General features: G+C 39.3%; 1 protein-coding gene across 4 annotated transcripts; it reads left to right on the forward strand.

Moving 5' to 3' along the window:
• Positions 1 to 1,080: 1,080 nt before the first annotated feature.
• On the forward strand, positions 1,081 to 13,069 carry LOC115126371 (tumor necrosis factor receptor superfamily member 14-like). 4 transcript variants are annotated; one of them, XM_065020924.1, is made up of 14 exons: positions 1,081 to 1,155; positions 4,975 to 5,090; positions 5,653 to 5,752; positions 5,849 to 5,974; positions 6,106 to 6,261; positions 6,408 to 6,495; positions 6,629 to 6,860; positions 6,990 to 7,079; positions 7,235 to 7,277; positions 8,052 to 8,162; positions 10,119 to 10,878; positions 11,387 to 11,467; positions 11,589 to 11,652; positions 12,301 to 13,069. In XM_065020924.1, the coding sequence occupies exons 2-8, from the start codon at positions 5,061 to 5,063 to the stop codon at positions 7,032 to 7,034; spliced, it is 777 nt and encodes a 258-aa protein (XP_064876996.1). In that variant the 5' UTR covers positions 1,081 to 1,155; positions 4,975 to 5,060; the 3' UTR covers positions 7,035 to 7,079; positions 7,235 to 7,277; positions 8,052 to 8,162; positions 10,119 to 10,878; positions 11,387 to 11,467; positions 11,589 to 11,652; positions 12,301 to 13,069. The 4 variants fall into 4 exon arrangements, with proteins under 4 accessions (XP_064876996.1, XP_064876997.1, XP_064876994.1 ...); XM_065020925.1 differs by having other exon boundaries at positions 10,119 to 10,302; positions 11,589 to 11,676; positions 12,301 to 13,068; XM_065020922.1 differs by having other exon boundaries at positions 10,119 to 10,302; positions 12,301 to 13,065.
• Positions 13,070 to 13,275: the final 206 nt, after the last annotated feature.

Here is a 13,275-nt window from a genome sequence, read left to right on the forward strand (position 1 = left end):
ATGCCATCATAGAGATGACATCATAGAGATGACATCATAGAGACTGCCATCATAGAGACTGCCATCATAGAGATGACATCATAGAGACTGCCATCATAGAGATGCCGTCATAGAGATGACATCATAGAGATGCCATCATAGAGATGACACACGTTCTATTTCTATGACTGCTGATGTCATAGAGTGGTTGTTACATAGAATAGAATGAATTGCCAGGGTTAGAGGTTCCAAGCCCATTATATTCATTCTATTTATATGGGTGTTAGACTACCACATATATCTTCTTAAATTATGTAAATCTAAACAATGGTGTTTGAGGGGGCCAATCAGAGTGAATGAGAATTAACATGTATTTCATCATTCTAAGATCAGTCCTAAATGTGTATGCCTTACTGCGACATTGCAGCATTATTGTTTGTATTTCGTGTTTTATTTTATTACAGTTACAAATACATGACAACAGTGGGGATTACAGAAATAATTTCATCAAATTAAACTGCAGGTTAAATGTTCTTTAAAAACAAGAAATCAAACATAGGGTCATTACAATACATTGATAGTTGATTCATAATGGGGCTAATATCCACTCAGAATAGACATCCCTTTTGATTACCCTAATGGATATTTAAATCCAATATTAGTTTGCAGTGTGTTCTGTTATCCTACAGACACGACACATTGTGACATGGTACTTGAAGAAGAAACGGAGGTTATTCATTTAGTACAATGTTTAGATTGAGGACATCTAAGCGAAGTCTATATTTGTCATGACAATATAAACGGATGGATGCGTGGCCATACTATCTATTGGCTGATTTGGCGATCTGGAGTGTAAATCATTGTTTTGAAAGCGTTATGAAATGTGAAGTGTGAAATCCTGTATCTCCAGTGACAATAATTATAGCCTAGTTATGATGCGTTCATACACGATGTCCAGATTTTCACAGGCAGACCATTTACAAGTTAAATCATGAGGAGAAATGTATTTTACCAACTGATAAAACATAGGCTTTCACCAAACTGATTTGTATTTCTGGGGTGGATTATCCATTTAAACTGTATAGTGGATTATCAGTAGGTTGCCTCCCACTTTTCTCAACGTTATTTGGAAAGTCAGAGTGGAAGTAAAATAGTCCAACTGCGAACCAAAACGGGGTAAGATACAGATGATGTATGTATATGTAGAAATAGCCTACTTAATATGTACCGTGCAGTAACTGAAAAAGAATGACAGATTTGAATTGTGATTAATGACTGTATTTGTAATTTTACGACAAGGCTGATCTCTTCCTTTTGTTTTCAATGTCTGTTCTGCCTCTGGTGACTCAACTGCTTTTTAATTTGAAAGTGTGGTGCTGAACTCAGTCGAATTTTCCCTGTTCTTGAAAAATGAAAAGCTTTGGCCTTCTAATTTTTAATTAAAAATAATTACAATTTTGCTTGTTTGCAACAACAACAAAAACGGTCAGAAGCCCTGAATTGGCCTGGCTGTGCTGTACACTCTAATAATAAAAGATTGCTGGAGGATCCTTTAGGGGTTCTTCAAATTGAAACTTTGGAGAACTTCTATAAATTCTTCAAAGAACCCCTTTTAATCGATCCTCGAATAACGTTTTGGGGTACAATCTTTAACTCTTCCATCCCCAATTATTAATAATAATACACAGAACAATAACAACAAGAACACAATATTTCAGTTGTCAGTGTTTATGATTTTAGTGGCAAAGCACAATTTAAAAATCCAAAGATGAGAAAAATTCCGATCCGAGACCCATGTCCAATGAATATATCCTCTGTCGTGTTGATGTTAGTGTTGATGTTCTCCGTATCAATAGCCAGAATGATTTTGCAATGCATGGTGATCTAACAGGTTTCCTGTTGTATTCATCAGAGTTGTAGGGAGAGTGAAGTGTGTGAATCGCAAAAATTGCAATTATACAGATGTTTAAAAGAAACGTGCGAATGGCAGTATTCATACATTGGTTTTTGTGGTAAATGTGAATTTTAGAGAGAAAACAAAATTAACTGTAGATGATGTGATCTGCATAACATACCAATTGTACATCCCTTTGTGTACCTCCTGCTCAGTATACCTGCAGACTCACACACACACAAGTGAGAGGTATAGTTATCTGCACCCAATGCAGCTCTAACCTTCAACATATTCTTACCTCTGTTGATTTGTTATCCGTTCAACTGTCCATTTTCTGTTTTATAAATCATTTTAAAGGGAGAAATTGACAAACACCGCCATTTCTACAAACATGAAAAGATAGAGGGTATGATCATAAAACAATATCAATTTAGATCATACAAGGAAGAAATGTTCCCTTATATTGAGGAAATATTTACATTTTTCAGTTAAGTGCCTGCACCTGCTGTCATCTCAAATTCATTGAAACACTTCAACTGGCATATGTAAATGTATTGGTAATGCTACTGATGGAGCTGCAAACATACAAGACCAGTACAATGGTTTCTCTGCCTTGCTATCCTCCCACTCTCCCAGCCAAGTACATGTGGTGTTACACACACATCCTGACTCCTGTGATTGCAGACACAATAGGAGTAGTTATGTCTGTTCTCTCTACTAAATAACCTGGCAGTGTTAATTCCAGAGTCCTACCAAAGAATCAATGTGTGGAAAAAAGAGCCTTAGACACTCGCCACAGACGTCTCTCTCCTATAGGAGAAACACGCTGGTGGGCCAAATATGCTGCTCTGAAGAAGGTCTTTGTATTCTTTGGCGACCTACAAAATGCCCTGTTTGTGGATGTAATTCTCACCTTGATGGTTATTGAAGAGATGGCAGGTCAAAGGCCAACTGTACGTGTCAAGGCCAGAGCATTAACAGAGTCTCTGCTCAAGGTACAACACAATCTTCACTGCCCAAACAGTTCTGTCTATATTTGAGAATACGTTCCCTCTCTCCAAGTACCTTCAAACCAGTGGCGTGGACATCCTGACAGAGGGATGGTATTGGGAACACAAGAGGCTCTGCAAAATAATGTGAGGGACATGATGTGGAGAGAGCTGCAAACAGCTTCATGCAGTGGTCCACTGACAAGCTGCAAGAACAGGATGAAGACAACGAACAGGAAGTGCAAGCTGAGATGCCTCAGAAGAGAACAAAGAAAAGGAAGACCATGCCATGATACCATGATAGGGATGCAGAGAGGGTCTACAAGACTAAGGTTCACTCTGTCATCATGGATACAGTCACTGAGAGCATCTGTCAGCGCTTGCAGACACCAGGCACGTTGTACAAAGACTTTACTCATCTGGACCCCAGCAGGTTCTCAGAGATACAATATAATGGATTGCCCCAGACATCACTTGCAAAACTAAGCAAACTCTTGCTTGAGTTTGACAGTCAAGCAGCTGTCAGCACTTTGCAGTGTGGGTTGACTAGTCTTGCCAGTCAAGGGGAGAGACTGAAAACATCAGCAGTGGAGAAGTACACAACCATGACTGTGAGAGATACCTGCAGATGGACCTGATGTAGAATAAGTGGAGATGATGAATACAAGTTGTTCAACATGTAAGAACTGTGCTGTATGTTGTTATCAACTTCTACGGTGGTACATCTTGTTGACAGATGCTTACCATGTTATAGGCCTGGGGTACAAGTTCCTATTCACCCTGTCTGTCACCCAGGTAGCCTGTGAGAGGAGCTTCTCAACTAGAGGTCGACCGATTAATTGGAATGGCCGATTAATTAGGGCCGATTTCAGGTTTTCATAACAATCGGAGATCGGTATTTTTGGGCGCAGATTTGCCGATATATAAAAAAACATTTTTTACACCTTTATTTAATCTTTATTTAACTAGGAAAGTCATTTAAGAACACATTCTTATTTTCAATTACGGCCTAGGAACGTTGGGTTAACTGCCTCGTTCAGTGGCAGAAAGACAGAGTTTCACCTTGTCAGCTCGGGGGATGCAATCTTGCAATCTTACAGTTAACTAGTCCAACGCAATAACGACCTGCCTCTCTCTCGTTGCACTCCACAAGGAGACTGCCTGTTACGCAAATGCAGTAAGCCAAGGTAAGTTGCTAGCTAGCATTAAACTTATCTTATAAAAAACAATCATAATCACTAGTTAACTACACATGGTTGATGATATTACTAGATATTATCTACCATGTCCTGTGTTGCATATAATCTGACTGAGCATACAAGTATCTAAGTATCTGACTGAGCGGTGGTAGGCAGAAGCAGGCGCGTAAACATTTGTCAAGCATTGCGCTATTTATGACTTCAAACCTATCAACTCCCAGATGAGGCTGGTGTGACCAAAGTGAAATGGCTGGCTAGTTAGCGTGCGCTAATAGCGTTTCAAACTTCACTCCCTCTGAGCCTTTGGGGTGGTTGTTTCCCTTGCTCTGCATGGGTAACGCTGCTTCGATGTGGTGGCTGTGGTTGTTGTGTTGCTGGTTCGAGTCCAGGGAGGAGCGAGGAGAGGGACGGAAGCTATACTGTTACACTGGCAATATTAAAGTGCCTATAGGAACATCCAATAGTCAAAGGTTAATGAAATACAAATGGTATAGAGGGAAATAGTCCTATAATAACTACAACCTAAAACTTCTTACCTGGGAATATTGAAGACTCATGTTAAAAGGAACCACCAGCTTTCATATGTTCTCATGTTCTGAGCAAGGAACTGAAACGTTAGCTTTCTTACATGGCACATATTGCACTTTTACGTTCTTCTCCAACACTGTTTTTGCATTTTTTAAACCAAATTGAACATTCATTATCTAAATTGATTGTATTGATGGTCGTATCTGTATCAAGTGTCAAAGATGGCAACATTCTCCAATAACTACATGCCTATTTCTGTTTCATACTTCTCTAAGTTGATAACTAGCTTATTCATTTTTTCTTCAGTGATTCAATTCAGTAAGATATCATTTTACTAATTGAAAGAATTATATTTACAAATACTAAGAACACATGAATTCAACAGGTCAGTTCATCTGGATACTTCAAAACTCCTAATAACGTCACAAATCCAGTGTGTGGGTCCTCCAGTGAGTTGGAGATTGAGGAACCATGGCACCGTTTGAACGCTTTATTTGGACTGTAAGAGAAACATTTCTGATTTATTTGGCATGTTTAAAAAACAATTATCAATGTAAATATTTCCCCTATGAAATATAAATCAGAGTTATTATTAGCCTAATCGTTCTGTCCATTTTAATGAAACCCTTTAGAAAAAAACGTGGTGGAGAGATGTACATTTTCACTAGGTCAGCGTTTCCCAAACTCAGTCCTGGGAACCCTAAGGGTCCTGGGAACCCAAACATTTAGTTTTTTGCCCTAGCACTACACAGCTATTTCAAATAATGAACTCCTCATCAAGCTGTGATTATTTGAGTCAGCTGTGTAGTGCTAGGTCGACAACCAAAACTTTCACCCATTTGGGTCCCCAAAACCGAGTTAGGGAATTACTGACCTAGATTATCTTGGGTTTGGTGTCACACCAGGGGGCGTCACCACACACACTCACAAAATACTCTTTAAAATGGTCCCACATAATTACTATCATTGTTTTTGAAATGTGAATATTTCTGTAAGTTTTATGAATACACACCATCAGTTTACATTTTTGTGATTTGTTTTCTGACATTTTCTCTACTTCCAGATAACTATTATATTGGTGCTTGGAAGCATTGGATCCTGTATTGCATGTGGTAGAGCTGAGTACAGAATAGGGGATGAATGTTGTCCCATGTGTTCACCAGGTAAGGACCCTCTCTTTACATCATCTGAATCACCAGACGTTAATACATCATCAACACTAACAGAAAAACATGACATTGTGATTCTCTCTTCCCCAGGAAATCATGTACATAAGCATTGTACTGAATTCACCAGCACCAGCTGTGTGCCCTGTGTTGATTCTACGTTCCTTGATGAGCCCAATGGTCTCATAAAATGCAAAGTGTGTATCAACTGTGATCCAGGTAAGAGTGGTGCTGTGTGTCTGTACTGAAACCCAGACACAAACACTGATATGTTACTCTATGCTGTTATGCTATGAGGATATGTCAGTTGTATTCTGCATCAGATAATAGATGCCATGTTTTCTCTCTAGGTTTGGGTTTGAAGGTAAGGCAGCCATGTAGACCTTCATCAGACACTGTCTGTGGGACACTGGAGGGGTTCTACTGTCTAGACCCAACTAAGGATGGTTGTAGAGCAGCCCAGAGACACAGCAGCTGTAAACCTGGTCAATACATCAGCCACACAGGTTGGTCTTCTGTCTCACTCATTATACTAATTGTGTTGTCATAATTCAATTTAGTCAAGTTGGTAACTTCAGTGTGAATAATCATTAACAGTTAATGGAATTAAATTAGTAGGGAAAAAACAAAATGCAATCATATTTTTTTGCAGGAACAGCATCTACGGATACTGTGTGTGCTGATTGCACTGGTGATACTTATTCAGATGGATCATTAACATCCTGCCAGCCACACACACAGTAAGTTCACATATGTTTACATACATCAAAAGTGTAGGTTAAATAATACAATATACTACAGTACAAATCTACAACAAAACAGAAAGTTGAATGATCAAATTGCTGTTTCAGACTGTTATATTATGTGTTACAGGTGTAAATCCTTAGGTCTTCAAGAACTTAGACCAGGAACTCATTTGTCCAATTCTGAATGTGGACCACAATCCTCAAGAATAGAACCTGGAATCATCATTGGTGTTGTTGTGGCATCAGTCCTAATAGCTCCTATTATTATAATAATAATAAGAAGGATAATTGTAATTCTAAGGAAGAAAAGAAGTCCAACAACAGTGACTTTTTCTCCAGTGACAGTAAATGCTGTAGAGGTATGTTGATATAATCTACATGTTGAACAGTCACTGTGCTAAGGTTAGCTGAGCAGATGATATTATAGTTCTACTTACTCTGGGCTGAACTAGAAATGTTTCATTGAGTAATATGTTTCCTTCTATTAGGCATCATCAGATTTAGAGGAAACACCAAGCAATGTAGTACAATGAAACAGAAGAAAGTACAGCATCTTGCAGGTGTTAGTTTTGTAAATGGTGAGTTGTCAAGAACTTCAGCCGTATGACTAAAGGTGCTCTATTACTTCACGTTATCAATACAATGATGACAACTAAGATATTATCAAAGTGCAATGAAACTATAGCTTCACTTTCACACTGTCCTTGTTCATTACTGGTTTATTCTCCCACAGATTCAAGCTCTGACCGCACTCATCATTACAAATACTACCTGAGGTACGTCCAGATTATGTACACTGTGGTAAATGTGATCTACATTCAATTGTTCCTTAAAGTTGGTTTCTGGCGTATTACTGTTGCTAAGTAGGATTTTATGGGTGTTTCCAGATTGGAGTAAAACACTGTATTTGTCAGTGTTTTTTGTGCACTAGTATCCCAAAGTATCAAGTGAAATCAAACATAGAAAACAGTACTGGCAGCAATGAATGTTTTTTTAAAGTTAAGGCTACTATTATATTATAAATATTTCAGTGACAACCTGGTTGACTTGGCGCTCGGGTACAGCTTGCTATGTGGTAGCAGAGAGAACAGTCTATGACTGGGGTGGCTGGAGTCCTTGACAATTTTTAGGGCCTTCCTCTGACACCGGTTAACCAATGCAAATGAATAGGAAAACATTCAAAGCTTATTAATAGGACAACATTTAGCGTAATTGGGAACACATATGGCGCGGGGAGAAGTCAAAGGATCCTAGTCAGGCTATTGTTTCAGAGAACCTGTAGGGCTTCATGTGTATCAAATCTCTCGGCGCTAGTGGGCTAAATCAATGAGAAATATAGCTGAAATGTGCAGGCTTTGTCATGATCTCTGATCAAAATAAGCAGGGGTGTTTTCGGTTCCGTTTAGGCTATAGGTTACGCATAAGAACTCAGATGCCCTGAAATTAATAGCCTGATTCAATGTGATTCTCCTGGATAAAAATCTGTTAAACTGTTTGGTCTATGAATACCGCTTCTATACTGATTCTATCTTTTTGGTCTTTTTCTATAGGCATATCGTACCACTACTATTCTAAATTGCAGAGATTTAGGATTACCAAGAACTCATGTTGAGTGTGAGCAAGACTTTCGATCGTCTAGTGGACTATGCAGAAATAATCGAGTAATTCATCATTGTTAAAGACTATATCGCTTTATATAATCTGAATTGTTGTTTTTACTAAGGCTTAGCAAACAAGGGGCAGCATATGCTTTTTGCCCATTTCTATAACAATAGTTAGGCCTATATCCTCACATACCCACTCAATTCAAGCCCTACTTTTAACCATAAGACATCTCAGTGATTGTGTCTGTTAAACATGGCGCCTGCATGATACACTGAACCAACACATGGTGCCTGCATGATACACTGAACCAACACATGGTGCCTGCATGATACACTGAACCAACACATGGTGCCTGCATGATACACTGAACCCACATATGGTGCCTGCATGATACACTGAACCAACACATGGTGCCTGCACGATACACTGAACCCACATGGTGCCTGCACGATACACTGAACCCACACATGGTGCCTGCATGATACACTGAACCCACACATGGTGCCTGCATGATACACTGAACCCACACATGGTGCCTGCATGATACACTGAACCAACACATGGTGCCTGCATGATACACTGAACCCAAACATGGTGCCTGCATGATACACTGAACCCACATATGGTGCCTGCATGATACACTGAACCAACACATGGTGCCTGCATGATACACTGAACCCAAACATGGTGCCTGCATGATACACTGAACCCAAACATGGTGCCTGCATGATACACTGAACCCACACATGGTGCCTGCATGATACACTGAACCCACACATGGTGCCTGCATGATACACTGAACCAACACATGGTGCCTGCATGATACACTGAACCCACACATGGTGCCTGCATGATACACTGAACCCACACATGGTGCCTGCATGATACACTGAACCAACACATGGTGCCTGCATGATACACTGAACCCACACATGGTGCCTGCATGATACACTGAACCCACACATGGTGCCTGCATGATACACTGAACCCACACATGGTGCCTGCATGATACACTGAACCCACACATGGTGCCTGCATGATACACTGAACCCACACATGGTGCCTGCATGATACACTGAACCCACACATGGTGCCTGCATGATACAACATTAGAATAAAAGTAGTACTAATCATTAAGGTGGTTGTCAGCATGACTTTCAACTGCACAATATGCATGATTTCAAAAACGTTCTGCTGAGTTGGCACTAGGAATGTAGCCTAGATAGTATCACTTCGTTATGGCCCTTGTAAAACCGGTTCTACTACCAGCAAGTAAATACACTTCTCTCCACAGTTCTGAGGGAAACACATTCACCCAAAAGCACCTTTTTACTGAATTACCTTAGACATATAATTTACAATTGATAGTCTTTTAACATCCCCCACAAACCAAATAGTTGTAACCTACAACTAGATGCGAACTCATCGAACTGAACAAATCGAACTGAACAAATAAAAGAGCAATGGACTTTTAAAAACGTCCCTAACAATCCCTGTATACAACTGTACATGTTGGTTTCACTCTAAGGAAGGTTTCCTCCTCATTAAACCCCTCTTCCTTTTTTCTATCTCTACAATTAATGGACAAATGGATTTATTTAAATTAATCTAACACCAATACAACTATTTGCAGTTTAGCAGTATTATCATGATGAATTTGTCAGACTACTCAGACAGATGGTAAACAGAATGTAAATCTAAACCGGCAAGCCTTGGCTATTTTCAATTCTCTGCCTGTTTCATTCAAAAAACTGCAAAAATACTGCAGGGACTTTGCTCGTCATATAACACATGCAGAACATTCTCCACCTGTCCCACCATGCCTTACTGCCTTCCTGATCTAACAGAACTGGACAGGGGAAAACAAATACCATAATGCTTTCACCTGTCTCCTGTTTAGATCAATGACAATGAAAGAAAGGAGATAGAGGAAGCCACTGTAGACTATTGAGGTGTACCTCTACAGTAGGCTGTGGCTGCCTTGTTATCAGTCTTGTGTTTCTCTCCCTCAGGAATGGCAGACAAAGGAGCTGCTCTCACTTATGACTCCACTGTCTGATGAAGAAACAAAGCCGCTTGATGACAATGGATCCTCCTAAAGAGGTCAAAGGGCAGACAAACCTCTCAGGCAGTAACATCCCAGTCTGCTTCAGTGGCTCAGAAATCAGGAGCAAACCCAGACTCAGAGATGGATAGGTAAGAGATAGCATTATCATAATCAAACCCAGACTCAGAGATGGATAGGTAAGAGATAGCATTATCATAATCAACCCCAGACTCAGAGATGGATAGGTAAGAGATAGCATTATCATAATCAACCCCAGACTCAGAGATGGATAGGTAAGAGATAGCATTATCATAATCAACCCCAGACTCAGAGATGGATAGGTAAGAGATAGCATTATCATAATCAACCCCAGACTCAGAGATGGATAGGTAAGAGATAGCATTATCATAATCAACCCCAGACTCAGAGATGGATAGGTAAGAGATAGAATTATCATAATCAACCCCAGACTCAGAGATGGATAGGTAAGAGATAGCATTATCATAATCAACCCCAGACTCAGAGATGGATAGGTAAGAGATAGCATTATCATAATCAACCCCAGACTCAGAGATGGATAGGTAAGAGATAGCATTATCATAATCAACCCCAGACTCAGAGATGGATAGGTAAGAGATAGAATTATCATAATCAACCCCAGACTCAGAGATGGATAGGTAAGAGATAGCATTATCATAATCAACCCCAGACTCAGAGATGGATAGGTAAGAGATAGCATTATCATAATCAACGGGCAGTTAATATGGAATGTTATAGAGCTCAACCAGATTGTAGTCCTAAAAAACTGAACCAAGTTACCTCTGGTTTGTTCAGACATTCCTATGGGGAAGGAATAGGGTTTTAGGATAAACGCCTAAAATAAGGTCTGAGGTTAAAACAGGCTTAGGCAATCTTATACGTTTTGTTCTATGGGATAATTTGATGAATTATGAAGCGTTTATGTGCTTTTTATGGTGACATAAATACTTCACAAAAAGTCACGTTAGCTGATGATTATCTCATAGAACAAAACTCCTAAGCCTGTGTTTACCACATACCTTATTTTCTACACTCATCCAAAAACCCTACCAAAACGACATTCAATTCCCCATAGGCTTCGTCCAACGAACCATGGTGGAGTTAATGCCTACAAAAATACGCCATTGCTATTTCTCTATAGTAGTGTTGTATTAACTAGGCTTATTGTCCTTGTCCTGTGTGTGTATGAACCAGTGATGATTTGCTCACCCCCTGCCATGTCAGCTGACCAGGAATGAGGCAAGCCGCCTCGTTACCCCTGAGACTGTCTGGAGGGTAAGATACAGAATATAGGTCTCTCCATGGGTGGGAGATGGATATTTAAGCCAATCAACACTCCCTTTATTTTACTGACTGGTTGAATGATTGATCCATTCATCCTTCCATCCCTTCCCAGCCTTCCTCTCCTCTGAGGACCCAGCGAGGGTGGAGCACAGTGAGACACTTCTACAGCCAGAGAGGTGAGAGGTCACATGGTTTAGATGGTAAATATTTATATCACGTAAGCAAAAGCATGTATGTTCCATCATCTACGGTACCAGTCAAAAGTTTGGACACACCTCCTCATTCAAGGGTTTTTCTTTATTTTGTACTATTTTCTACATTGTAGAATCATAGTGAAGACATCAAAACTATGAAATAACACATATGGAATCATGTAGTAACCAAAAAAGTGTTAAATGTTAATTTACATTAGTGAAAAATTGTCCACTGATTCATGTAGTTTCTCTCCCCTTTTGACAGTTGATTTCCTCTCAGGAACCCACATCTGTTCTTTGTTATTCTGAAAGTAATTTGTGTAGCGTGTACTTTTCCCCACTCATTCACCCTGTCTCTTTACGTAGCTTATACATATTTGGTGGCCTGATTGCGTCCAGACTATGTCAAATTCTGAACACAATGCCCATCCTGGCAGATCTGAACCTAATGCGAGCACAATAGGACTTTTGTGAATCCAGACCTAATGCAGCTTGGAGTGATCGGATGACAGGAGTCACCTTTAAGTGCCTTCAAAGTAATAGATATGTAAGATGCTACATATCTATTACATTGAGTGTTGTATATACATAACATGACTAAATATGTTTATTTCTGTGTTGCACTGGCAGTCAAGAAATGGAACAGCAAGGCCACAGAACATGACATATGCAGAGCTGTGGGAGACCACCTGAAGCATTCCCCTGGTAGAGCCAGAGGATGGTGTTTACCACACCAACACCAAACGTCTTCAACAGGCTTGAAAAGTGGGATTGATCTGTTTGATCCATTTTTTTTGTTTCAGTTTTCATTAGTTGAATCCTTCGACTTATTAATGATAAAAATAAATGTTTTTAACAAAAATGCACTGGATTCGTTCAAATGTGATACTAAACATCCATCATTTTGACACAGAGGAAGATATGCTAAATTTATACAGTTTTTGATTCTAAGATGGACCAAAATATATGTTCCTTTTGCACATTTCTGTTCATTAGTTTTGCAAGAATTTTGATTGGTCGGTCATTGGGTTCATTAGTATAGCAATATGTTGATGCCATTGATTAAAAGAGTAAGAATATGATGCAATATTCGACACTTGTTTTACTTCATTGTTTGCAAACAATATAATTGTAAAAAAAAAAAATGTCAGTTGGTTGCATAAATAATGACGATTACTACATGTTATATGAAATATCAAAACGGAATTGTTCAAATGTAATGGCTATAATTCACTTAATGGTAAGGTATGGAATAATAAATGTATCCTTTTTCACACTGGATGTTTGAAATATGAGTAGATGATGATTTGAGTCAGTCTTCTTCATAAGTGGAATAAAGACAATTAGCACAAATGTTGTACAGAAATACTGGGTGTAAATACTGGAGTGATGTGTGATGTTAATAAAATGTCCATAGACCAAAAATTGTTATACTGCGTTCATGTGTATAGGCTGCAAGTACGTTGAAATTAAGTTGTTTTCAAGTCGTTGAAACTTTCAACCAAAACCAAACGGAGATTGGACGTCGGGCATAGTCGTCTTTTCAACTACATTTTGCTAGATGGGTATAGCCTGCTACATCTTCCATCCTCTCAGGCCAGAGGC

Source organism: Oncorhynchus nerka, linkage group LG7 (assembly GCF_034236695.1).
Source record: "Oncorhynchus nerka isolate Pitt River linkage group LG7, Oner_Uvic_2.0, whole genome shotgun sequence".
NCBI classification, from domain to species: Eukaryota; Metazoa; Chordata; class Actinopteri; order Salmoniformes; family Salmonidae; genus Oncorhynchus; species Oncorhynchus nerka.